Source organism: Peromyscus eremicus, chromosome 19 (genome assembly GCF_949786415.1).
Source record: "Peromyscus eremicus chromosome 19, PerEre_H2_v1, whole genome shotgun sequence".
Taxonomy (NCBI): domain Eukaryota; kingdom Metazoa; phylum Chordata; class Mammalia; order Rodentia; family Cricetidae; genus Peromyscus; species Peromyscus eremicus.
In genome coordinates, this window is record NC_081435.1 from 38,444,106 (window position 1) to 38,468,068 (window position 23,963).

Consider the following 23,963-nt stretch of genomic DNA (forward strand, 5'->3'; position numbering starts at 1 on the left):
GAGGGATGCCACATCCTGGGGAGAGAGGTTCACGACAAAGTATCTGTGGCTACAGTATCTGAGGCAAAACTACTGATGTTTATGGTGTCACTGTGAAGCTTGGGGTGGAATGTGTGGTGGTTTCCCAAAACATGGTGTCTATGCTGCTGCTACCACAGCAAAATGGTTTTGGGAAATCCGAGACGTAGCATTCAGTCATCTTCAGCTGCATCACGAGACCAGGTGCTTCCAATGTTTTTTTGGAATCTTCTGTATCATTCCAGAGAATGCTTGTATTTGGGCTACGTGACCTTTGCCTCCTTAGTCACGGGACTCATTTTGTAATCCAAAGCTATGTGCAGACTTGTGGCCTTCAGCAAACAGCAGCATCTGGTAGCAGTTAATAGGGTTGGTGACTTGTCTCCTTTGAATTACTTCTTACGTTTAGAACAGTGAATGATTTTGATGACTTTGATGTGTTAAACGGGGATAATGTCAGTTCGGAATCACATTGAGTAAATAGATGGTGTCCTTTTTAAGTAAGTTTATTTTGTAATGAAAGCATGTTAAGTAGTAAGGAAATAAAATACAGATATTTAGGAAACAAAGCATGATAGTGTGGTATGAAGATGCCAGTCTTAAGAGGTAGCCAAGGTGGATACAATATGGCTTTAGATGGGGAGAGACTTCAGAAAAGATCCTGGGGTTAAAAATGGAAGCATTGTGAGGGAAAAGGGAGTAGAGAAGTTGACGAGAGCCTGGGCGTTGTGGAGGAGGGACTAGCTGTAGCCCCTTCGTCCAGTTTGATGGACAACCCGGGAACAAAGGGCTGAGGCTCATGAGTCACCAACAGCCTTATCCTGGGTTCTTGTAAAGTGAGTCCAAATGCTGTGAGACCCTGGCCATCCCAGTCAGAGATGATAACTCATACACCACAAGGGCCTAGGGCGTTACCCCTGTGCTGGATGGACAGGTCGGGAATTGGAGAGGACCTCTCTTTCCCACCTTCCCACCTTCCCCACTCACTGCTCTCAGAAGGTCGGGTTTTGTTTTTTACAAAGAAGGGGGAAGGGGCCCATCAAACTTTTATATGATTTTTTTTTTTTTTACTAATTACAAAGGCAAAAAATTAAAATATTATGGGGGGTCCATTTTGGTGGGTATAGGATAGGAGCATGCTGAAATTAAATACTAGAGATGGTTGTTCAACAGGTATATATAATAAAATAATTTTAAAATGGTGAGAGTGTAGATTTTATGTGATGTGAGTTTTACCGCAGTTGAAAAAAAAAGAGGTAAGTGTTTGATTCAACTGGACAGCAGCAGCCACAGGCTTCTAAGTGGCAGGATTCGCCACGTTTTAAGTGGAGGAATTTGCTACCCACTGCTTTTGATAATGCCCCCGCAAAGACCTTTCCAGAAGGAGAGAGAAGCATCACAAGTTAATAGGACTTGAGTGGTGACCCTGGGTTGACCTGGGGGCCTCGGCTCTCCCTCTTCCATCTCTAGAGCAGGGGCTGACGAAAGAGCTGGGAAGGTGGCTTACTGCAGGAGCAAGGAGCGAGTGGGTGTGACGGAGGCCACAAGAGATGGGGCTGACAAAGTGTGTGCGAGAAGACATTTACTTTGTTGCTATTTGGCAGTCGGTCATAAAAATGACCCGTTCTGTTGTGTTATTTGCCAAAGTTTATTTTACCTTGATAGCCACCATTACAGAAGTAATCCATCTCCAAGACAGCAAGTTGATCTATTCAGGGGATGTTTTTCAATTCTTACAAGAAAGAACTGTAATGGTCTTTTCAGTTATTTTCTTGAGCTGAAAAGAATGAGTCTAGTATACCAGGTATGTCCTGTCAGCATCACAGGACTGTGTTTATTTTAACTAAATATTTGTCTTTCTGGCTTGAGAGGGGCTTTATTGTTTTAAATTCTAAATATAATGTTAAGCCAGCCAGTTTCAATAAGGGGAAAAATAAAATATATCCTAATGTGTTCTTTTTCAATGAATTAATGTAAGTTTATGCTTTCTTAGCTTTCTAGGTATGAGTACGAGCATGCGTGTGTGTGTGTGTGTGTGTGTGTGTGTGTGTGTGTGTGTGTGTGTGTATACACACGTTTGTGTGGGTGTGAGCATACATATGTATGAGGTAAATGTGTGTGGGTGTCTGTGTACATGTGTGTGTGGAAGTCAAGGTCAACCTCAGGAGCCATCCACCTTGCATTTTTGAGGTGGGGTCTCTCATTATCTTGGGGCTTTCTAAGTAGGAAAGGCTGCCTGTCCCTACTTCTCCAGCATGAAGATTATTAAGTTAGAACTACAGTGGCTTTTTTTTTTTTTTAAATGTGGGTTCTGGGGATAGAACCCAGGTCCTCATGCCTGTACAGCAAACACTCTAACAACCGAGTCATTTTGCCCCGACCCTCGGTTTCCAGTTTCTGGTGAATAATTGTAAAGAAAATGCTTTTTTTTTAATAGTTAAAAAAATGTACCCTAAAAACAGAATTCAGGGTATTCAGTAATCTCTACCAGTTTCAAGGCCATCAATAGATGGCTTTCTTTTTTATCCCTGTCTTTAGTTATTAAATGACTAGAATATTTTTTTCCCAAGAGATGACATTGAAATATGCATGCTTGTGTAAGAGTAGTTGAAGTAGCTGTGTAGCAGATAGGAAAATACATCATGTATAGTCACTTAGTTTGTGTTTCATAGAAACAGTATCCATGCCCTACTCCTCGACACAAATCTAGGAGATACATACTAGAGATTAACTGAATATTTATTGTATCAAGGAATAGGTAATAAAGTATCACCAATCCCAAGGATTTTACTGTAGATCAAAAATGGAAGCAAATAAATACGCAAATGCCCAGTCCAGTAACAGCTAGGCAGGACAGTCAAGAAAGGTTTTGTGGGAAAAGCTTGGGGGTTACACCAGGCCAAGGCTGCTCCCTGTGCTTTTTTCCTGTCTCTTTTCAAGCATCACCTATTCAGAAAGCCCTTCCCTGACTACCCTGGATGAAACAACATATTCTCTCATTTACACACTTCTTTCTTACACAAGTGTCACTACCTGGCACTTGTGTGTGTGTGTGTGTGTGTGTGTGTGTGTGTGTTTTGTCATGGGTCTTCTTGTGAGCAGGTGGTCTGCCTAGCACATAATAGACACTAGATTTAAAAGAAAAAAAAAGATCTGTGGAATGAAAAATTAGTGAGTTGAGTGAAGGCTTTCTCCCAACCTATAAGTTTATTTATTGTTTAGGATTCCACATCGATATGGTGACAACTAGTTCAACTTTTTCCTAAGATCTTTATGAACTTGGCAAATTTACCGCCTCTCCATGACTCAGTTGACACATTGTATAGAAATGAGATAGGTACCAAATATAGCTGAAGCCTGTGACTTTCTTAGTTAGTTTTTTTTTTTTTTCTGTTGCTGTGAAGAGACACCGTGACCAAAGCAACTCTTATGAAAGAAAGCCTTTAATTGGGGGCTTGTTTACAGCTTTAGAGGGTTAGTCCATTATTGCTATGGCAAAGGGCATGGTGGCTGGCATGCAGGCAGTTGTTGGGGCAGTAGCTGGAGGCTACATCCTGATTCGTAGGCAGAGAGAGGGGAGCCTAAGGCAAAGCCGACCTCCAATGATACATTTCCTCCACCAAGGCCACACCTGATTCTTCTAATCCTTTCAAATAGTGCCACTCCTTTGTGACTAAGCATTCAAATATATGAGCCTATGTGGCCATTCTTAATTCAAACACCACACTAATGTATAAGCACATTGCTGGGCTGGACTCTCTCTCTCTCTCTCTCTCTCTCTCTCTCTCTCTCTCTCTCTCTCTCTCTCTGTGTGTGTGTGTGTGTGTGTGTGTGTGTTGGATTTTTGTCTAAGCAAAGCGAACTTTACTCTTGATCAAGAAGGTGCACTCAGATGAGTGAACACACTAAGAAAAGAAGTACATTTGGTTTTTATTCTAACGGAGGTAGAGGTTGTGTCTTTTCTCCATTGGCTGGGGCCCAACCTCACAATCTAACTCATCTGACTACTCTGAAAAGAACTGGTGCACAGAAAATGAAGGAGAAAGGGGAACAGGTCCCTTTTCCAAGAAGAACAGAGTTACTGCTCTAGGACATCAAAGCCCTAGAACAGAGCAGTGGGCCCTTGTGTAAACAAAGGTTTTACTGGATGGGGAGGATTAAATGTGTGGATAAAAGCCTTCCAAGATGGGGGTATTAAAAAAGATTTTAATTCCTTGTCCTAAACACAAGCTTTATAGTATTTGATTGAAAAGACTCATATTTAATATTTCTAACAAGTCCCTCTTTATTCTTTTTAAACACTCTCAAACTCATCAAGATGTGTGCTTTTTCTGCCTGTCTTGGAGTAAGAAATTGTAGTAGGAAGTACTTGCTCAGTAATAATTGACTTCATAAGCCTTAGTTAGGGCCTTAGTTCAAAGAATTAATTATTCCTACTATTTCATTAGCATGTTTTAAAGTGAACCTATCTTTCTGGGGGTGTTTCCTTGGCCAGGAGATTGATCTGGCCACATTGGAATGTTAGGTCGGTACCCAAGCAAGAGATTCTATTCTCTTGATCAGGAGGCATTTTCTTTTTACAGGCCTTCATATCTACTTTAACATTCTACCTCCCTAAAAGCCCTATAATCAGGTAGGGACCAGATCAGAGAAAGAGCTGCTGGGCAGGATTTTTAATTCCTGACTATTCAGTAGGAGTTCCAGAAGTTGCTCTAAAATCTAGTCACGTTTATATGGTATAGGTTAGAGGTCACCCACTCAAAAGGCCAGGGGACCCTCCTTCAAAAAAGTGTGGTCACAGCTTAGCTCAGGGGCACCACTGTCATGTGGGAATGTGAGCTTCTTATGCTCGGATCTTATGATTGTTCAAAGAAAATCAGAAACAAAGCTTTTGAGGTTAATTGTCCCCGTTTTCTGACACTAACCCTAAGAGCAATACAACTCTATGCAGACCCGAAATCTGGGGAGTCCAGGCTCCAAGCTCTGCAGTGCTTTCCAACCCCCCCCCCAACTAGAGGGGTCTGCCTGGGAGCCCAGCATTGAATAGAAAAGGGCAGACATCGAGGAAAGAACTACTCAGAGAACGCAGATATCTCCTTGGAAGTTCCCAAAGTTTGGAGAGCCTCCAGGGAAAGAGACTTGAGTTTATCACAGACCCCTAGAGCATTAGTACCTTGATGTCTGAATTGAAGTAGTTTACTCGAACGCCTATGTGTCTTCTCTCACCATTCGCTTACCCTCAGCAGGATCTGCCCTCAAGGTGTTGGTAGGGCCGTAAGATGCTTGTCTGACGTGTTAATATAATTGCTGGGGAAAGGTTGTGAACAGAATGTTGGGAAGTTGTGCCAAGATGCATATTCGGGAGATGCCCAGGGTAAGGCCAACAGGTTGCTGCTCCTCAAATATTCAAACAGATAGGTTTGAGATATTTGTATGGAAGATTCCAGAACATTTGCTGCAAAGATTGGATAGCTAGTTATTCAGTACGGTTTAGCTGAGCATGGAGAGGAAAGCAATGGCTTAAAAACAAAAGCAGAAAATGCACCAGTTTTGTTTTGTTTTTTTTTAAATAGATTTTGCTCCTTTAAAACATAAAGTGTTGCCCACCACATGTGAGGTCCTGGGTTTGATCACTAGTACCACGAAGAAAGAATGTGTCTATATCCCATTTGTAGGGTTATATTCTTAGCCATGGAGTACAAATGACTTCCTTTGTTAAACTCTAGCTATAAAGAACTGAATTGATTTTCCGACACGTCTTTAGGAGTTGTGAAAGATACTAGTGGGGTCCACCGAGGCAGATTAGAGAGTTGGAACTTGGTTCATTCGTGCTAGCTCGAGGGCATATATATGTTAAGCACTGTGAAGACTATAGAGATGAAAGGCTTGGCACCTTGCTTGTCAAGGATTATAAGCAGTTAAGGTAAGACAGAAATTGGATTTCCTTATCAAGCAGAAAGCAGGGTAGAAGGAAAGATTTATTGTGGTCGTTGGATTTGGGAAGGTTTCTTGTAAGAGGTGGTATCTCAACTGAGGCTTGGAGGGTGAGAAGCCCCTTTGGGGCAGGGATGGAGGGCCAGGGTAAGGTTAGACCAGCATGTAGTTTTCCTTTAGTTTTCTATCCCCTGATGTGGAAGACCTATGCTTCTTATTTTTGGTACAGAAAGGGCGGACAAGCTCCAAGAAGTAGAATGTGGCTGACTTAGCAGTATAGAGTATCTGATGGAAAATTAATAAACAATGAACATTACCTTAATTTGCATTTTGTATAGAGCAACTGTTCACTCTAGTAAGAAGTAATGTTCCTCAGCTGTCTCTGATTATGCACCCTGGGTTTCTGAGCTGTGTTCACTCCTCTGGCTCCCTTGGGGTTGATAAATTATAGGTCCAAATCAGAAGTGTGCATGAAAGTGTTTGGAAGTATTTTGTTAACTACAGAGTGGTCACTGTAATTGTATTGTTGTTGTCTTTCTTACCTGGCCAGAGGCAACCTGGTTAGACCAGAAAGTGTGCATTGACCACTGATGCCAATCTGAGAGCTGCCTCAGTACTAAACTTTTTCTAAATGTTACATGAATATAAATATTCATCAGGGGTCAGGGCCTCTGGCAAGTTTCAGGGCTTGACTTAGGAAAGTGTAGAAATCTCAGAGCTATTTAGAGAGTTTTTCTCCACATTCTGATAGAAGATTGTATTGAATCAACAGTGGGAAGGTGCTATATACTTAAATATATATATAAGTAAATCAAGCTCAGTTGAAACATCTATAAAAACAACTAGCATTTCCAAATTCAACATAGTAAGTAAGGAAAGATTTACTTAATTTGAAATGAAAAAAAAAAACTCACTACAGTCAATTTTTCATAAATTATTGGAAGGTATTTTCCTTTAATTTCAATCCTATTTGTAGGAGTTAGGCCCTGTTCCAATTGTGCTTTGTGATGTCATCTAGAAAAGGCTTACTTTATACTCTCCTAGCTGCCTTATCAAAACCCTTTCAGTATATAACAGGCTCTCTCTTGAAAGCATTTTCTATGGATTCCAAGCAGAAGTCACATCTCTATTTCCATGAAATTTTGAAAGAGAATGCTATCCACTGAGTCTGTTTCCAATGTGATTCTGTGGTCAGCATGTATCTATTTGGGAGTTTTAAGTCCAGTGATCTAGGAGCATATCCCAGGGCAGGGTAGAACCTTTATTATACAGAATGATCACTCAGTGTCCTCAAAAAAAAAAAAAAAAAAATGCAGTCTCCGAGATTAGAGTCATAGAGACTCAATGCAGTCGGTACAGCAATTACCAAGCCACTTCCATGCCCTTCTAGTATGAGTGGCCCAAGATGCAGAATTTTGCCCTGGATGCCTGTGACTGCTCTCCTTTCCCTGACAAACACTGAGAACTGAGAAACCCAGTAGTAAGCACTTCCAAGGCCCTGACAACTTATACACACCTAATGTCTCCATCTCCCCCATAAAATCCATCCGTCGGCTTCCGGTTTTTAGGGATGCTAATGAACAGAATTTATAATGCCCCACCAGCGAGTAGGAAGTCTCTATGTCAGCTCTGGAATAGAGTAACTTATTTCTCTAAGGCAGGAGCTTCTTTTCTTTTGAGGCTAAGCCCCTTTTGAGAAACGTTCGATTCTAGTCTCCCCTCACCCATCATCTCATCCAGAGAGTTAACGCTGGCTATCTTCACAGCCGTTGCTTTCTTCCCACAATCCTCCTGTGGACTTTCTGTGGTGCACCCCACCTGTGTTCCCATCATCCCTCCTTCCCCTGTTAGTCTGAGTGCCTGGAAAAAAGAGAAAGTGCTATTTATCTTTGAAGCCACAGCCTCTGGCACATTGGACACACTCAACACAAGTTTTCATTGAATGGCATGTATGGATTACATCTGTTAATGTTCTTCCTTCTTCCTTCACTTAAACCTGAGCCATTGTGTACTAGAACGTCACTGTAACGACGAACTAGCAGTTATAATGGTGATAATTACACAGACTCACCTGACTACCTAACAGCAAATGCTATTCTCAGCACTTCATGTGGATTATTTCTATTTAAACTCCATTTGCAGGCAAAGAAACCGAGGCACAGACGAAGTAGGTGATGTGGTCCAGCCTCAGGGGCCCTCAGGGGATGATGCAGCTTCTGACCCAGGCTGCCTGATTCCAGAAGCTGTGCCTGTACTGTATCGCCCAGCTTTGCCCCTCCGCCAGCCCTGCCCACACGGCCCACCGAGCTGACCCTGCTTGCAGTGAGTCAGGCTGAATGAATCCATTACAAAGCAATACTAAGAACCTTCGTCAGTTCGTTAGCCAATTACCTTAATTGATTTTAGTCTACAAATTGTTCTTGGGTCCCTATGAAATGTTTTTTTTTTTTTTTTTAGAAAACTTATTAAGCAAAATTAAAATACTAAGTTTTTACTGTATGGATACTTGAGCATCTCCAAAAAAAAACCCTTAGTATACACTGCTTTCCAGACCTATTTAACTAGAGAGGCTTCTCCCCACACCATCAATATGATTCCTTTTAACTTCAAAAAAAAAAAAAAAAAAAAAAGCAAAAATAAAACAAACAAACTAAGCTGGGTAATGGTGGTGCACACTTTTAATCCCAGCAGAGGCAGGCGAATCTCTGGGAGTTCAAGGCCAGCCTGCTCTACAAAGTGAGTTCTAGGACAGCCAAGACTATTACACAGAGAAACCCTGTCTCGAAAAACCAAAAAAGTAAAAGAAATTTTTTTTAAAAAATTTAAATTAAAAAAACCCTAGTATTTTTGTTTATAACAAAGTTTGGAAGAAAACCTGGTCTGTATGTTTACAGGATTCTCAAGAAAATTCTTACAAACATTCAAATAAATTCTCAGTTTTACCCCTTTCTTATCCACCTAGGAAAACTCCTTGCATTTCCCTGAGGCGTCACAGCTCTGTTGTCATGGTGCCATTACCAACAGCACCCTGTTCAAAGGTATCCCGTTTGGATGACAAATTACATGATAATCTTAACCACAGTACTTGGTCCCCGTTTCACACATTTCAGGACGACAGCCTTGCTTCCTCCCACCTCTTCTAAAGGACCCTTACTACTCCTGCTATGTGGGCAGCAACAAAGGAACGGCCTTGTTCTCAGCACATCGTCATTTTATATCTATCGGTTCCGCCAACGCCTACACGTTGTTATGTGTAGTTCTTTCATCACTCAGAAATCACAGCTCCTAAGAGTCGCAAGCCTTAGTCTAGGTGTGGTGGTGTGCCCTTGTAATCCTAGCACTTAGGAGGATCGTGAGTATCAGGTCATCCGGAGCTGTTGCATAGTGAAACCCTAGCTCAGAATCAAAGTAGAGAGGTGGCGGACCTTTGAGACTTCTTCACATAGCTCAGGATCTATTCATATATTTGCTTATCTGTGCAGGGGGCAGATCTATGCATAGCTCTGAAAAGATGCCAAAAATCTCAGAACAGTTGTTGCCTCTTGAAGCAAGGGTTGAGATCAGAACTGTGCAGCAAGTGGGGTAAAGCTGAGGGACTTTTCACTTGATTTGATTACATTCATGTTCTTGAGTAGTGTAAGTATATCTTTTTTTGTTTGTTTTTAGATTAAAACACTATAATTTCTTAAAGCTAAGCAGGTGCATCCTGAAAACACAAGCTGTTCAAGTTCAGTTGGGCTGGACCTACTCTTTTTCATTGGATTCCCTTCCCTTCGAGAGACATCCTTAGATTCTTTTTTCTTTCTTTTTGTCGTCTTCTTCTTCTTCTTCTTCTTCTTCTTCTTCTTCTTCTTCTTCTTCTTCTTCTTCTTCTTCTTCTTCTTCTTCTTTTTTCAAAACAGGGTTTCTCCATGTAGCCCTGGCTGGCCTTGAACTCACAGAGTTCCACTGGCCTCTGCCTCCTGAGTGCTGGGATTAAAGGTGTGCCCCACCACTGCCCGGCTGAAACATTATTTCTGAAACTCCTGTATCACATGGCTCTTTCAGAGAAGAGCTTAGCATTGGACATGCATGCATTCAAATTCGTCTCTCCCACCCACCAACTTGTGGCCTTTTGATCTAACTCACTTTCAGTGACACTCTGTTAGAGAAAACTAATGTACCCTTTCCCAGCAGGTTTCTTGGTTAGGGACTTTGGGTCCACTTCCCCTTGTTAGTGGTGAGATTTTTGTCTGGTTTGAACATGTGCAGGTCTTGTGTGTACTGTCTCAGGCTCTGTGAGTTCATATATGAATCAGTCCTGCTGTGTCTGGAGGACACTCTTTCCTGGGAGTCATCCACCGGCTTTGGTTCTTAGAATCTTTCTGCCTCCTTTTCCACATAGATCCCTGAGCCTTGAAGGGAGGGGTTTGTTAAAGGTATCAACCAAGACAGGCCTCATGGCCAGGAACAGTTGGCCAACACAAAAGGAACTCCATGTTTTTTAAGTGTGCTTTTCCTGTGTGTGTGTCTCTGTATGTTAACCTTTATTTTTGTTTTGTCTTTTTTTTTTGTTTTGTCTTTTTTTTTTTTTCAGAAAGAGAGAGAACATGAAGTTAGGTAGATAAGGAAGTGAGAAGGATCTAAAAGGAGTTGGGGGAGGGAATATGATCAAAATATATTGTATAAGAAAGTAATTCATTTTTTTTTCTGTGCCTCAGACACGTAACCTGAAAATATGGACAGTAATAGTCTTCCTTCTAGGATTGGTGTGAAACTTCAATAAGATAATGCAAGTTCTAGGATAGTATAGCAAGGATTTTTAAATCAATGGGTGCCCAGTTAACATTCTAGCATGGATAGGGAAGGGGCTCATGAGCCCCCACCCTCAGCTGCAGAACTGTGGAGTATATAGGTCTAGGGGAGCAGAGTCAAGTTTCTCTAAGGATGTGGCTCCTGGTTGGTCAGCCATGTTCCAGTAGATGGCCTCACACCCAGAAGCATAGGGATGACAGAAATTGGAGGGAGGGGTTATAAAAGAAAAAAGAGGCCATGAATTTGGGGGGTGAGTATGATTAAAATACATTGTATGAGAGTCTTAAAGAATCAACCAAACTATTTTTTAATGGTGGCTACTATTATTATTGTCTATTATTTGTGTCTCTCCTGTGATTATTGCCTAGGATAATTTAATGGGTTCTCATGACTATATATGTCTTGCCGTGACTTTGGGCATCCATAAAATATATTTGTTTCTCTAACTTTTGTCCTAACATTTATGAAACTGACATTCTTTGAGATCCAACCATACTGCTTCATCTAAACATCACCAAATTTTCCTCCATTTCTGGAGGCAATAGGGATGTCTCGTCAGAGTTTATTCCATCAAGAAGGCAATAAAGAGGTGGAATGATCCCTAGAGAACATTGGAGAAAAGGCAGAGGTGGGTCTAATAATAGGATATTAAAAGAGTTGAAACAACTGGCATTGTCTTTTGTGTGTGTGTGCATATTTGTGTGCATATAGCTGCATGTTCGTGTGTGTGTGTGGTGTGTGTGTGTGTGTGTGTGTGTGTGTGGTGTGTACAGATGTACATGTGTACACCTGTGTTGAGTCCAGAGGTCATCCTGGGGTGTTATCATCAGGGATGCTGTCCACCTCATTTGAGACAGGATCTATCATTAGCCTAGAACTTGCCAACCACACTCCTCTGGCTGCCAGCAAGCCCCAGAATCCATTTGTCTCCCACCACCACCACCCTCGTGCCAGGGTTACAGGGGCATGCCTCCATACCTGGCTTTTTTACATGGGTTCTGGGAATCTAACATATGTCTTCTGGCTTTACCCATTGACCTGTCTCCCTGGCTTTACATGTTCAAAGTCACCACAAAATCCAGCATATGAATGAAGGACACACCTCAAAATCATGACAAACAGGTTCAGTGTCAATGTGACAAAAACAGCCTTTGGTCCTACAGGGAAAGCCTTCTTATCATATTCCGAGCTTATTTTGTCTTGTCCACACATTATCAACTAGAAGAGATGAAGAGAAATGAGCAGAGAGGTCACGGTGTATTTGGATTGGTTCCTCTCTTCTAGCGGTCTCTACTTCAGAGGTTCGTTGTCACACCAAGGAGGGTGGCTGAAGTCAGACTTCATTTGAGACCCCTCCGGAGCCTAGCACATTGATAGGCTGTATTTGTAACTCATTAGATCTCATTTCAGTCCACACCACCAGGCAACGTATTCCCCCTACGCCAGCACCTTAGCAAATGAGAAAACTGAATTTCAAAGAAATTAAATTGTACCCAGACTTCCAGCCCAGCTCTCTCCCCTTTGGGCCCTATGTTTCACGGCACTAGCTTCCTGTGCCCATGTCTGATCCTGTGTGAGGATTTGGAGGGCTAGGCCTGGAGGAGCGATGCCACAGTGAGGCTTTAACTGTTTTGTTTCATTTCCTTTTTCGAGATGCCCCTGGTGCGCAGCTTTGCATGCGTGTGGCAACTGTGTCTCTTTTTGTCTTCGGGTGGTAGGCGTCCTTTCTGTTCTCAGAGGACCAGTTTCCTCAGACAAAAGACCCGCCTACTGCCTCTCTGCAGTTGAATCTGTTGCTAAGAGAAATTGAAATCCTTCGGAAATTAAAATTTTCTTTCTGAAGGATTTACATGTGTTACACGTGTTTCGATGTGACCATGGGAAAGGAAATGTAAGTTGGTATTAGGTGCACTGCAGGAGGCCTCTGTTTCCACACAACCATCCGGTGCTTTGCATTTCTCAGTTTCATAGTACTAACAGGAGGAGCTGGTTGATTTTGACCCAATGTAATTCATCACTAGCGTGTGTATTGAGATGTATATGAAGCTTATTATGTGTTGTGTTCTCCTCACAAGTCTGCAGAGGACCCTTTCTGTGGTAGGCATGGTAGCAGTTCCATGCAGTCCCTGTGTATTCATTTTCAGAACAACTCCAAGAGGTTGAATCCATAGTCTCAGCTTACAGATGAGGAAACCCAGTCCCAGCAAGAGCCCAGTGGCTCCATCACTCCTTAGTGGCAGAATGTCTGGCCTTATTAGGCAGACTGCTTTTCCAGAGCGCTGGGAAAAAAATGCCACCAGAAAGGACCACTCATACACTGACATTTACACTGCAGCCTTTTAACTTTAAATATTTTTTGCTAAAATTCCCATATGTGTTGGAAGGTGTAATTTTAAGATAATTTCACAACTTTCACATGACTACAAATCGGATGTCATGGAGATTTTTCTTACCCGAGTTCATGAGGCAACAAGGCAAGCTGTTAACACCGAACCCAAAGGAGAATCCAAAGAGATGTAGACAAGAATGCCAAGACTCACTGTCACTCCACTGGAAAAGTTTTATTCACCCCCTCCATAAGCAAGAGCCTTGTCCCTGTGGTAGTGTGTGTTGCTGGTTCTTAGCCACTCAGATCAAGAGAATGTATGCACGCCACTGTGCCTTTGAAGGTCAAGTTAAGGATCCAAGGTATATCAATTCTCCCAAGATAGCAATCTCTGGAATGGCCTTCACCTTCTTAGGACATAAATGCAGTTCGTGTTAAGGTGCCTGGAGCTTGTCTTCCCTCCAGCTGTGAGTGCTACTTCTGATCTCGGGGGCCAGCTGTCCTTACACTTCTTATAGATAGACTCCTACTGGCCACAGCCTTCCCACTCCAGCCCCTGCCCACCTTGTGCGTTCCCTCCACTCCCCTCCCCTTTCTCCCCTCCCCTCCCTTCCCCTCTCTCCTTTCCCTTTAATTACATTTCTTCTCTATACTATTGCTTTCCTACATCAGAGTTTTCAGTAGAGAGACTAGTGTCAGGATACACAACCAGTCACTCTCCCCGGAGCACTGCCAGATCCCAGGGTAGGGAGGTTATCTTAGCCCACTGATCTCTCTCATGATGAAGCTGGGTTTGGTTCTGACCATTTCCTTATCCCCAAAGCTGTTTTTTTTTTTCCCTAAGTCCATTTCCATTTGGAATTATTCAAATATAAGAAAGCAGCTAAGGTTTTGCATTGTTTGTTTAAAGAACATGAATGCATTCTGCACAATGTCTAGACACACTCTCCAAATGGTTTTCTTTTCTATACTTCCTCATTCTGGATCCATGGAATTGAGTATAATTAGGTAAGGATTTGGAATGACATGTGTATCTGTAGTCAGCATTCCAAAATGCCAAGTGTAATAAACCTGTTGAGTGAAAAAGATTGTGTTTGCTGATAAATACGTAAAATGACTTGAGTCCTTCATCGTGTGGTATTAACAATTGTGGGGCATTTTTGTGAATTTTCAGAAAACTATCCTCTTCATTCATTGATTTTATCAAAAGGCTTTTTCATCTTTGTTCTGAGCACTTTTTTTTCTTGCACACACAGGTCAGAATATTTTTACCATCAATATTTATCTCTAACTTTATGATTGTTGATGGTAAAACCAGGATTCCCTAAATATTAGTTTGTTTTACAGAAAACATTGCTGAAGCGGACTGCTTGATTAAGTCCTAGAGGGAGAGAGAGGTGAGCAGATACAAAGTACGATGTAGCCTTTTCTATAGAACAGTCTTTCCCCAAAAAACTAGAAATTGAGTAGGACCTCACCCATGCTAGATACAGCATCATTTTTTTTTCAGCCAACAATTTCCATGTCTATTTCCAAGGCAAATGAATTCATCTTAATAGATAAACAGTGGGTCAATATTCTTAACACTGTCTCCGTAGAGAACATCTGTGTGCATCTCGGTGGCTTCCAGGGATATGCCTTGGTCCGTCTCTCTGTCCCATGTTTAAACACAGACCAAACCAGAAGCAGAGATGGGCCAGGATGGCTAATCTTCCCTTGCAGCTCCAGTCAGAAATAGTATACCTTGCTTATACTCAAAATATCTGTATTGTTAGCTTCTGATGTATTCCCTTAGTAGACATAAATCTTGCCTCTTTAAAAAAAAAAACAAAAAAAAAACTAATGGCTAGTGGTAAGAGAAACCACTTTCTGAAGTATGCTTACACTGGAGGGAGGAAGGGACATGGGACACACAGCACAACATAACCCACGTATTTAGTGAGTTACAACAAGTGCCCGTTTCTCTAAGTTTTAAAATAAGCAAACAGAAACACTCAAATATGTATTTTAAGCTCGAGTTTTTTCAGGCCAAAACATTTTCCTCGAGAAGTACTTAAGTATGGTGAAGAGATGGGAGAAATTGGTGCCTGCCCAAGCCCAGGGCCTGGCACAGAGAAGTAGACAGACGGAGTCTGCTTTTGGAGAGCTCAGGGCCCAAAGGGAGAGCCAATAACAATTAGGTAAAAAATGATTTGAGGAACTGGGAAGTGTGATGGTTAGCAAAGAACTTAAATAGAACCTCATTTTCTATGTTCATTTTCCAAATACCCTGACTGTAGCGTGAAAAGACACTGGAAAGGAGTTGAACTAGATGACGCCTGCAGAGATGGAGTAATTGGATAGAATTTAGAAACTAATAAATGATGAAAATGGAAAAAAAAAAAACTTGGTAATGGACCAAGGAAAAGGGAGGATGAGATGGTGAATGACTCCCAGGTCTCTGACTTGAGCAGTGGTTGGGAGAGATGCTGTTAATCTGGGTGGTAAGTAATGGACAGGGAGGGTGGAATAAGGGGAGAGGAACAAGGATCCAGTTAGGGACATGATTCGTCTGTGATGCCTGCAAAATCTCAAAAGAAAAGAGTCTTAAATGTTTTTGCAAAATGAGTCTGGGGAAGAAGTCAGGCTGCATTAGGACTATGGGAGTCAGTGGCACACGGGTGCTCTCTGAAGCCATGGTGATGGTACCACATGGGGGTGAGACTAGACAGGAGTCCGGGATTAGCTCTGAGATGTGGCAGGCCTCTGAGAGATCTGACAGAGCATACCGAACTGACAATGATCTGGAGCAGACGAGACTAGCAGCAGTTAATGTCCAAGAAAGAAAACAGTCACATTTTATGATCCCAGACCACATATCCCTGGCAAGCAGCTGTCAGCCACAACCCTTGGCTTGGCTCGAAACAGGCCATTTCCAATGCTGAAAAATAAACCCACTGGATGTAAGTCTTCCCAGTGGAGAGGGAGAAGAGTGCACTGAATTGATCTGAAGATTAAAATGAAAGTGTCATGTGGAAGTTCTGGGAAGAAAGGAAAAGCCTCAGAGATCAACTTCCATGTCTGGGTTATGACTCGGTTACAGTAAGTGAGGATGGTCTTGCTTAGTCTGCAGTAGACTGGCTTTTCCTCCCTGGCTTGCAGGAAGCTAAAATGCTGTGCTGGGGGGATTCTTGCTTCTCTTTGTGTTTGAAACAAAATGGGATGTTGAGATTTAATGAGAAAGGTAGTTTGACAAGCTACAAAGCTGCAATTCCAGCCTTGAGCGATTAGCACTGAGGAGGCTGAATCTCCCTCCTTTACCCTCTCCCTCCCTCCCTCCTGCCCTCCTTCCCTCCCTCCTTCTCTCCTCCCTTCCCTCTCTCTGGTTTCAGTATTTCACAACAGCAAGTGTGTTGATGTGGGAAATGTGGTTGTAGATTCTAGATGGGGGGGGGTTGGTTTGTCAATCTCAAAGAGATTCAAAGCAGAAGAGCCTTTATATAAAATAAGTCGCTGAAATCTAAGTTTTTTGTTATGTATCTGAAAGTGGTTGTGTATCTCTTCCTGTAGAAACCAGATTTACTTGTTAAGGTGTGGATCTGGAGCTATAACATAAAAGAGGGTCGTTGGCCATTATGTGGCAATATGAACTGCTGGGGTAGCATTTCTTTGTGTAGGATTTCATTAATGTGAATTAACACTCTTGTGAATCATTGAAGAGACAGGGATAAGAATAGATTACTATTAAACTAAAAATGGTTTAAAAGCTTGGAAACGTTCCCAAAGTTGGCCTTTTCTCACAGCTTTTCACTTTCCTTTTCTCTCTCAAAACGCATTTCTGTTCTTCTTCTGCACTCTCACTTCGTGTTTCTGTAACTCAGTATGACAGTTAGGAGGGCACCGTTTCTGGTTCCTCCAGGACATCCTCTCAGTAGACGCACAGCTTTGTGTGCTCCTGGGTGAGTACTACACACGAGGAGTCATTCTGTAATAACCTGTATGAGACGATCTACCTGCTGTGAGTCCAGATTTCAAATGTCATGTGGATTTTCTTTGTCCCTACCTTACAGCTAGCCCGACACTTGCACACTGACCCAGTTACTGCTCCTAGGTGTCCTTCAAGCCCAGCCTTGGTACTCCTGCCGTTTTACTTCCTAGCAATGCTAGTTTTTATCCAAACTAGAAATCATTTTACAATATCAATGCCCTAAGTTGTTCATCTCCATTTCTAAATGTTTGTATTCCAACTGCTCTAAGTGCATTTGTGCCAAGAACAGAGAGAACAGAAATCCCTGGATCCCATGGTGGAGTAGATACCCAGAGAAATGCAGTTCTGAGGCCCTCAGCCAGGCAGGGGAAGGAGCAAAAGCAGAATCGTAGACAAGCTTTCAGATTGCATCCAGCACATAGAAGGGGTCATCATAGTAGAATAAAACTAATGGTGGTTTGTAGAGCATTTTCACTGCTGGGCCCTTAGCTAGACACATTCCATTTCATGTGTTATTAATCTGTAATTTGTGCAACTCTTGTGTGTGTGTGTTAAACATCTGGCAAATTAAGTTACAATCATGCCAAAAGTCAACTCGAGGGATCCGCTTTTCTAGAGTATGTTCTTCATGCAGCATGTTTCATTGGCTCATGAAATAAGCTTATTTCCTCAAGACTTAACAGAAACAGTGGATCGAGAACAGCAGCTGACAGTGAGCTCTCTCTGGAGTGTGACCTTCCAAAAGCTGACATCTGGGAGTGAAATTCAAAGTGGGTGGGATGGCGGGAAGAGCGACGACCAATGTTTAAGGCTCTTAGGCTTTCTGTAACTGGTTTATAAAAGAGGACTCTCCTTCCAGTTTGCTGGAGTCAGTGTTCCATCTTGTTCAGTATCATGGCCTTGCTATTTAACCTGCTTTCATTCAAATGAGTTTCTCCCTTCCTTCCTTCCTTCCTTCCTTCCTTCCTTCCTTCCTTCCTTCCTTCCTTCTTTCCTTCCTTCCTTCCTTCCTTCCTTCTTTATTTTTTTGAGACAGGATTTCTCTATGCAACCACATGGCTTTCCTGGAACTCATTCTGTAGACCAGGCTGGCCTTGAACATACAGAGATCTGCCTGGCTCTGCCTCCTGAGTGCTGGGATTAAAGGCGTGCGCCCCCGCCGCCTGGCTTTTATTTTTATTTATATGACTGTGTGCATATCTGTGTGAGTGTGTGCTGTATGTGTGCTGGTGCCCAGAAGAGAGTGTCAGATCCCCATATAGCCTGAGTTACAGGCCGTTGTGAGCTTCCCAGTGTAGGTTCTGGATTCTGAACATATGTCCTCTGCAAGAGCACCAAGTGCTCTTACCCACTGAGCCATCTCTTCAGCCCTCCAGCCCCCTTTAACTTGAAAGTTATTTTCAAGGATGTTATCACTGTTAACTGCTAAAGAAATCACTGACTACATAGCAGAAGGTATAAAGGATTTTAATTACACATAAACCCATTAATTCCACAAATGAGAACCCAATGCACAGAAATGTACAAAACATTGAATCTATTTTCTTTTCTGAACAGAAACTTGTATCAGTAAGTGGGAGACAAACTGTAAATAGTGAAGGAAAGAGAGAAAATACTCGCTAATACTTGGAGATTTGTTTTGTTGTTTCGTTTTACTTGCTATTTACTGATCTTTTGCTTTTTCTGCCCCTCCTTTTTCATTTTATTTTGTAGTGGCCACAGATGTCTTTAATTCCAAAAACCTGGCCGTTCAGGCGCAAAAGAAGATCCTGGGTAAAATGGTATCCAAATCCATCGCCACCACGCTGATCGATGACACCAGCAGCGAGGTGCTGGATGAGCTCTACAGGGTGACCAAGGAGTACACCCAAAACAAGAAGGAGGCAGAGAGGGTCATCAAGAACCTCATCAAGACGGTCATCAAGCTGGCCGTTCTCCACAGGAACAATCAGTTCAATCAAGACGAGCTGGCGCTGATGGAGAAGTTCAAGAAGAAGGTCCACCAGCTTGCCATGACGGTGGTCAGCTTCCACCAGGTGGAATACACCTTCGACCGCAACGTGCTGTCTAGGCTGCTGAACGAGTGCCGGGAGCTGTTGCATGACATCATTCAGCGCCACCTCACCGCCAAGTCTCACGGACGGGTTAATAATGTCTTTGATCATTTTTCAGATTGTGATTTTTTGGCTGCCTTGTATAATCCCTTTGGAAAATTTAAACCTCACTTACAGAAACTTTGCGATGGCATCAACAAAATGTTGGATGAAGAGAACATATGAGCTCGTGACATACGCGTGTGGCCGGCAGCGATTTATGTGGAGACGGAGCACTGCTGACTCATGAAGGGAAGACGGAGAATCTTTTAAAGATCACGTGTAATTTAGAAAGGCTTGGCCTGATACAACCATTGGACGTTAATGGTAGTACTTTTGTGTGGCTTGTTGTAATTGGGGAAAAAAAAAAAAAGCATATTGCCAATAATTCTGGCTGAAATGTCTTACTTAATAAATGTCAGGATGTGGAAAAAACAGAGGGTTGGTAATTCAAATGTAGAGTGGCACAAAGACAGATGAGCGTGGCTCGCTCCAGTCACTGGGATTTTTTGTGTTTTAGGGAAATCGTGTTGGTGGCACATTGGATATTTCTAATATGTACAAAGTTGTGTATCTTGGCTCACTTTTATCCTTTACTATGTCTGTGTGTCTCTTTTAAAATGCCAAGGGCCTCTCTCTGCTGTCATCGGTCCTTTCGAAACAATTCTGCTTCCTCGTCTACTCGATTCTTTGGTTACAGATTGTCATTGACATTCAGGAATTAAATCTGAGGCCGTGGAACCATCAGGAAAGCAGAAAACCGCGTTTCTGAAATCACGACTGTGGAAATAAATAATGTGTCCAATGTAAGAGTGTGCTTCTGAAACTGAGTTGTGCTTCTTGGTACCAACGTGATACTTAGATTCTCAAAACTGTAGCGGCATGCCGTTGCCTTGAAATACTTGCTTAGGGCCTAATTGTGATGTCATCTTGAACACGTGCTGACAGATGTCTCCGGTATTAACATCCATCTCACACAAATAGGAGAAAAAGAATTCTAGATCGGCTTTGATATTGAAACAATAAAATGTAAGTAGTGTGAAAAAGAGGAAAATCATCTTGGGTTTGAAGATGAACTTGGCAGCCTAATTTAGGGGGGTGAGGGGTGAAAGGATGGAAAGGCTGTTGCTTAGTAATGTAAGAAAGATGGATGCATTTCAATGTTAAGTGGGGATTGATGAATAAAGGCCATCGTTTTTTATTTAACTACTCGGGTTTTAGATTGTGTTGTTTGCTATTTGGATGAGTGGACCCATGACCGTGTCTGTCTCCAGCAAGTGGTGTGCGATTTCTTTATCATTTTAGGTGCGTGGGTGATAAAGTAGACCTTTGCTGATGTTGTAAAAGAACTAGAAGCCTACTGGCCAACTCTGTCATCTAGGAAATAACAGAGCCAACCACCGGCACTCAATATTGGCACTGCCACTGAGTCTGTCATTTACCTACCTCAAGAATATTGGCAGTGAAGTAAAAATTCACCAGAAAAGGTCCCACGAGTAAAGATTCCGGAAGATCTGCTTTGACCCATCATAGAATAGAAGGAAGTGGCTAGGTTTCTCTGAGACCCAGCTTTGCCTGGTTAAGACAAACGCCAAAGGCAAAAAGTATCTGTGCCTGAGTGATATTAAATTCTGATTTGAGCTGAAAATATAATTCTTACCTCCTGGAGCCTGTAGATGATTGCTAGCTGTCCTAACACTAGCAAAATGGCTGCATTACTAATGACTGGACTTCATAACTGCTCAAGGGCTCATACAGAGAGCTCCACAAGCCTTCCTTGACCAGCCCTTTTCCAACCTCAGAAAAGCTAAGAGTATTGTGATCTGGTGGGAGCCACTGATCTGCCATATTCCCTTCTCTACTGGATCTTGCACAGCAGAAGTATGGATAGTGATGTAGACAGCTTCTCATGAATTTCTAACTCAGGATGTGACCAACAAAACACAGAGGACCTTGGGAGAAATTTAGAGATGTCTGAGCACATTTGGGTCATACTGATAGACCTGTAGGGTAGCAACACAATACGCATGTGGACAGTGGTAGCATCCCTTAGTTTCATATGCCAGTGTCTTGGGGCTACTATTGCTGTGATGAAAGGTCATGATCATGACTGAAAGCAACTTGGGGAGGAAAGTATTTATTTGGCTTACACTTCAGTATAACAGTTCATCATCTAAGTAAGTCAGGACAGGAACTCAAAGAGGGCAGGAACCTGCAGACAGGAGCTGATGCAGAGGCAATGGAGGAGTGCTGCTTACTGGCTTGCTCCCCATGGCTTTCTCAGCCTACTTTCTTATAGAACCCAGGACCACCAGCCCAGGGCTGGCACCACCCACAATGGGCTAGACTCTCCCCACGAATCAATATTTAAGAAAATGCCCTACAGACTTGCCTACAGCCTGATCTTATGGAGACATTTTCTCAATTGAGACTCCCTTCTCTCAAATGACCCTACCTTGTGTCATATTGATAGAAAACTAGCCAGCACACCCAGAAAGGCAAAAAGAAGTATCTGTGGAGAATTGGTTCAAGAACACCCTGTAGATATCAAACACTACAGATGCTGAAGTCCCTTATAGAAAATGGCATAGTATTTGTATCTAGCCTACCTGTATGTCTTCCTATGTTTACGTACCTCAAGATTACTTACAACACATGTACAACGTAACTGTTGATTTGGAAACAAAACAAAACTTTGTGTATGGAATAATCACAAGAAAAAAATGTGTGTGTGTTCAGTACAAACACTTTCTCTTATATTTACTTGTGTGTATGTGTGTGGGCACGCCTGTGGAGGTCAGAGGACAACTTGCAGGAGCTGATACTCTCCTTCCACCTGTGGGTCCTGGGGACTGAACTATGTATCCAATACCAGTAGCAGCAGGCACCTTCACGTTTGCTGAGCTATATTGTTGGCCCCTACAAACACATTTTTTTAAAAAAATATATTTTTCAATCCACAAATGCTGAACTCACAGACATGGAAGAACATAAAGGCTGAAGCAAGGACTCTTTGCTGCCTTTTTTTTTTTTTTTTCAGAGTCTTCTGAGAACTATTACCTTGTTAGTCTTTTGCCTGGGAAGCACGTTTTCCACATCAGTTAAAATGTCACGATCAGCACATTATTTCCTGATGCATGTAGGTTCTCTTTTTGTCTGAGTAGCAGCCTAATTTCGGATGTGACGAGACTCCCTCCCCTTTTGCATTACTTTTGGCAAGAAGGGCTGGAACTAGAAAGAATTTGAAGAAGCTTAGGGTAGATAACTCTGATCTGAGTTAATGCAATTTGGGATCTTCTGTGTCTTGGTTTACTAACTCTCATGGTTAATTTTTGTTTTGTTTTTCCTATATGTATTCCTTTTTCTTCTAAATAATGCCCTTTTAGGTTTGGTGAAAGAATGAAATGTGTTAAAACTGACTTATTAATTATGTGCTGATGGGTTTTCTACAAAAAGTGTGAGATACATAATAAGCGAACGATAGCCAATATTGGCAGTTAACATTTATGATATGGATTTCATGGGCCAGGCACATTCACTCAAAACCCCTGCCAAAATCCTCATTCTTTTGCAAATGAGGAGACGGAGGCAAGGGAAATTAAAGTTCTCTTGAGGTCACACTTAAGTATCACAACTACAATATCAATTCACCCTTGCTTGTATTTAAATGCAGCATGGCCAAAAGTGATAGTAGACACACTATTGGCTCAGAGAAGAGGTTTATACCTGAAAAGATTTTTCATACAGTGACAATTTCAACCGAATTTAAATAACTACAGGCCTGACCTATCCTCCAAGATCTGGGTCTAATTTTTATACAAAGGCATTTTCAGTGTTGCGGCATGAGTTCTAATTTGAAGGCATTGTGTAGCTCAGATTTCTGTCTCCTGTGGTGCCTCGGCTCAAGGTGCTCACAATTAAGGACGGTTTGCACATGAGCTCATGAGGTGAGGCGTCCCCCCCTCCCCCCTGCCCCGACAGCCTTTGGTGGAGGCACAGAACGCTGCCTGCACCAAGACAGTCCCCCCATTGTGTGAGTAGTATGGTATCAGTTCAAAGCGTAGACCTTATTTCCAGGTTTGGAGGCTGAAAACATTTTGACAAGTAAGATTTAAAACATACCCATGTATTTTTCTGATTATTAGAACTTGCATATACAACTCAGTTTGTTTGAAAGAAAAGCATGTGTGAGAAACCTTAACAATACAGAAATGCCTCCTTTTGTGTAACTAACAGTATCACATTTGTGATTTTCTGGAAAGCCCCCCCTCACACACACCCCTATGTGACTACACACGTAAAAAAAGCCTTCAAAGCTGAAACTTCTGATGGATTCCTGCCACTGATGGTTTAAAATAATAGTTTTTGTAGCTTGAACCTGTCAAGTTGGGTTCTTTTTCCCCACTGAGAATTTTAAATGCTCCTTGAGATACTTGATGTGAGTATATGAGCTCAACTATAACTTAACAAACCCACCTTGATGAACAGATGAAGATCAATGTATTTATCCATAGGCTGAAATATTTTTAGTAGAAGTTAAGTGTTGTTCAATCGCTAGAAAATTAAAGCAGTCTAATGAGACAGCATGTTAACAGGAATAATTGTGTTTAAAGATGCTGTTGGCCTTGGATTTCCACACTTGCATTTTCTAAGTTAGCTGGATTTGGCAGTGTTTGGCTTGATAAATTACACACCTGTGCAGAAACCCTCACGTGACTCAAATTCAGCAGTTTTAGAAATGTTATTTGACAGGAAAAAAAAACACAACAACTTTATCCTAGCTCTGAAACAGTTTCATTTTCTGTAATTCAACTAAAGATTACAAAACTTT

General features: G+C 42.0%; 1 protein-coding gene across 2 annotated transcripts in view; it reads left to right on the forward strand.

Moving 5' to 3' along the window:
- Positions 1-20,338, forward strand: part of Tnfaip8 (TNF alpha induced protein 8) — a 113,799-nt gene extending 93,461 nt beyond the window's left edge. For both annotated transcript variants that reach the window (XM_059246219.1, XM_059246218.1), the window contains exon 2: positions 18,753-20,338. In XM_059246219.1, the coding sequence (XP_059102202.1) occupies positions 18,753-19,318 (566 nt within the window). In that variant the 3' untranslated portion in view covers positions 19,319-20,338. The remainder of the gene's footprint in view (positions 1-18,752) is intronic.
- The last annotated feature ends 3,625 nt before the right edge of the window (positions 20,339-23,963 follow it).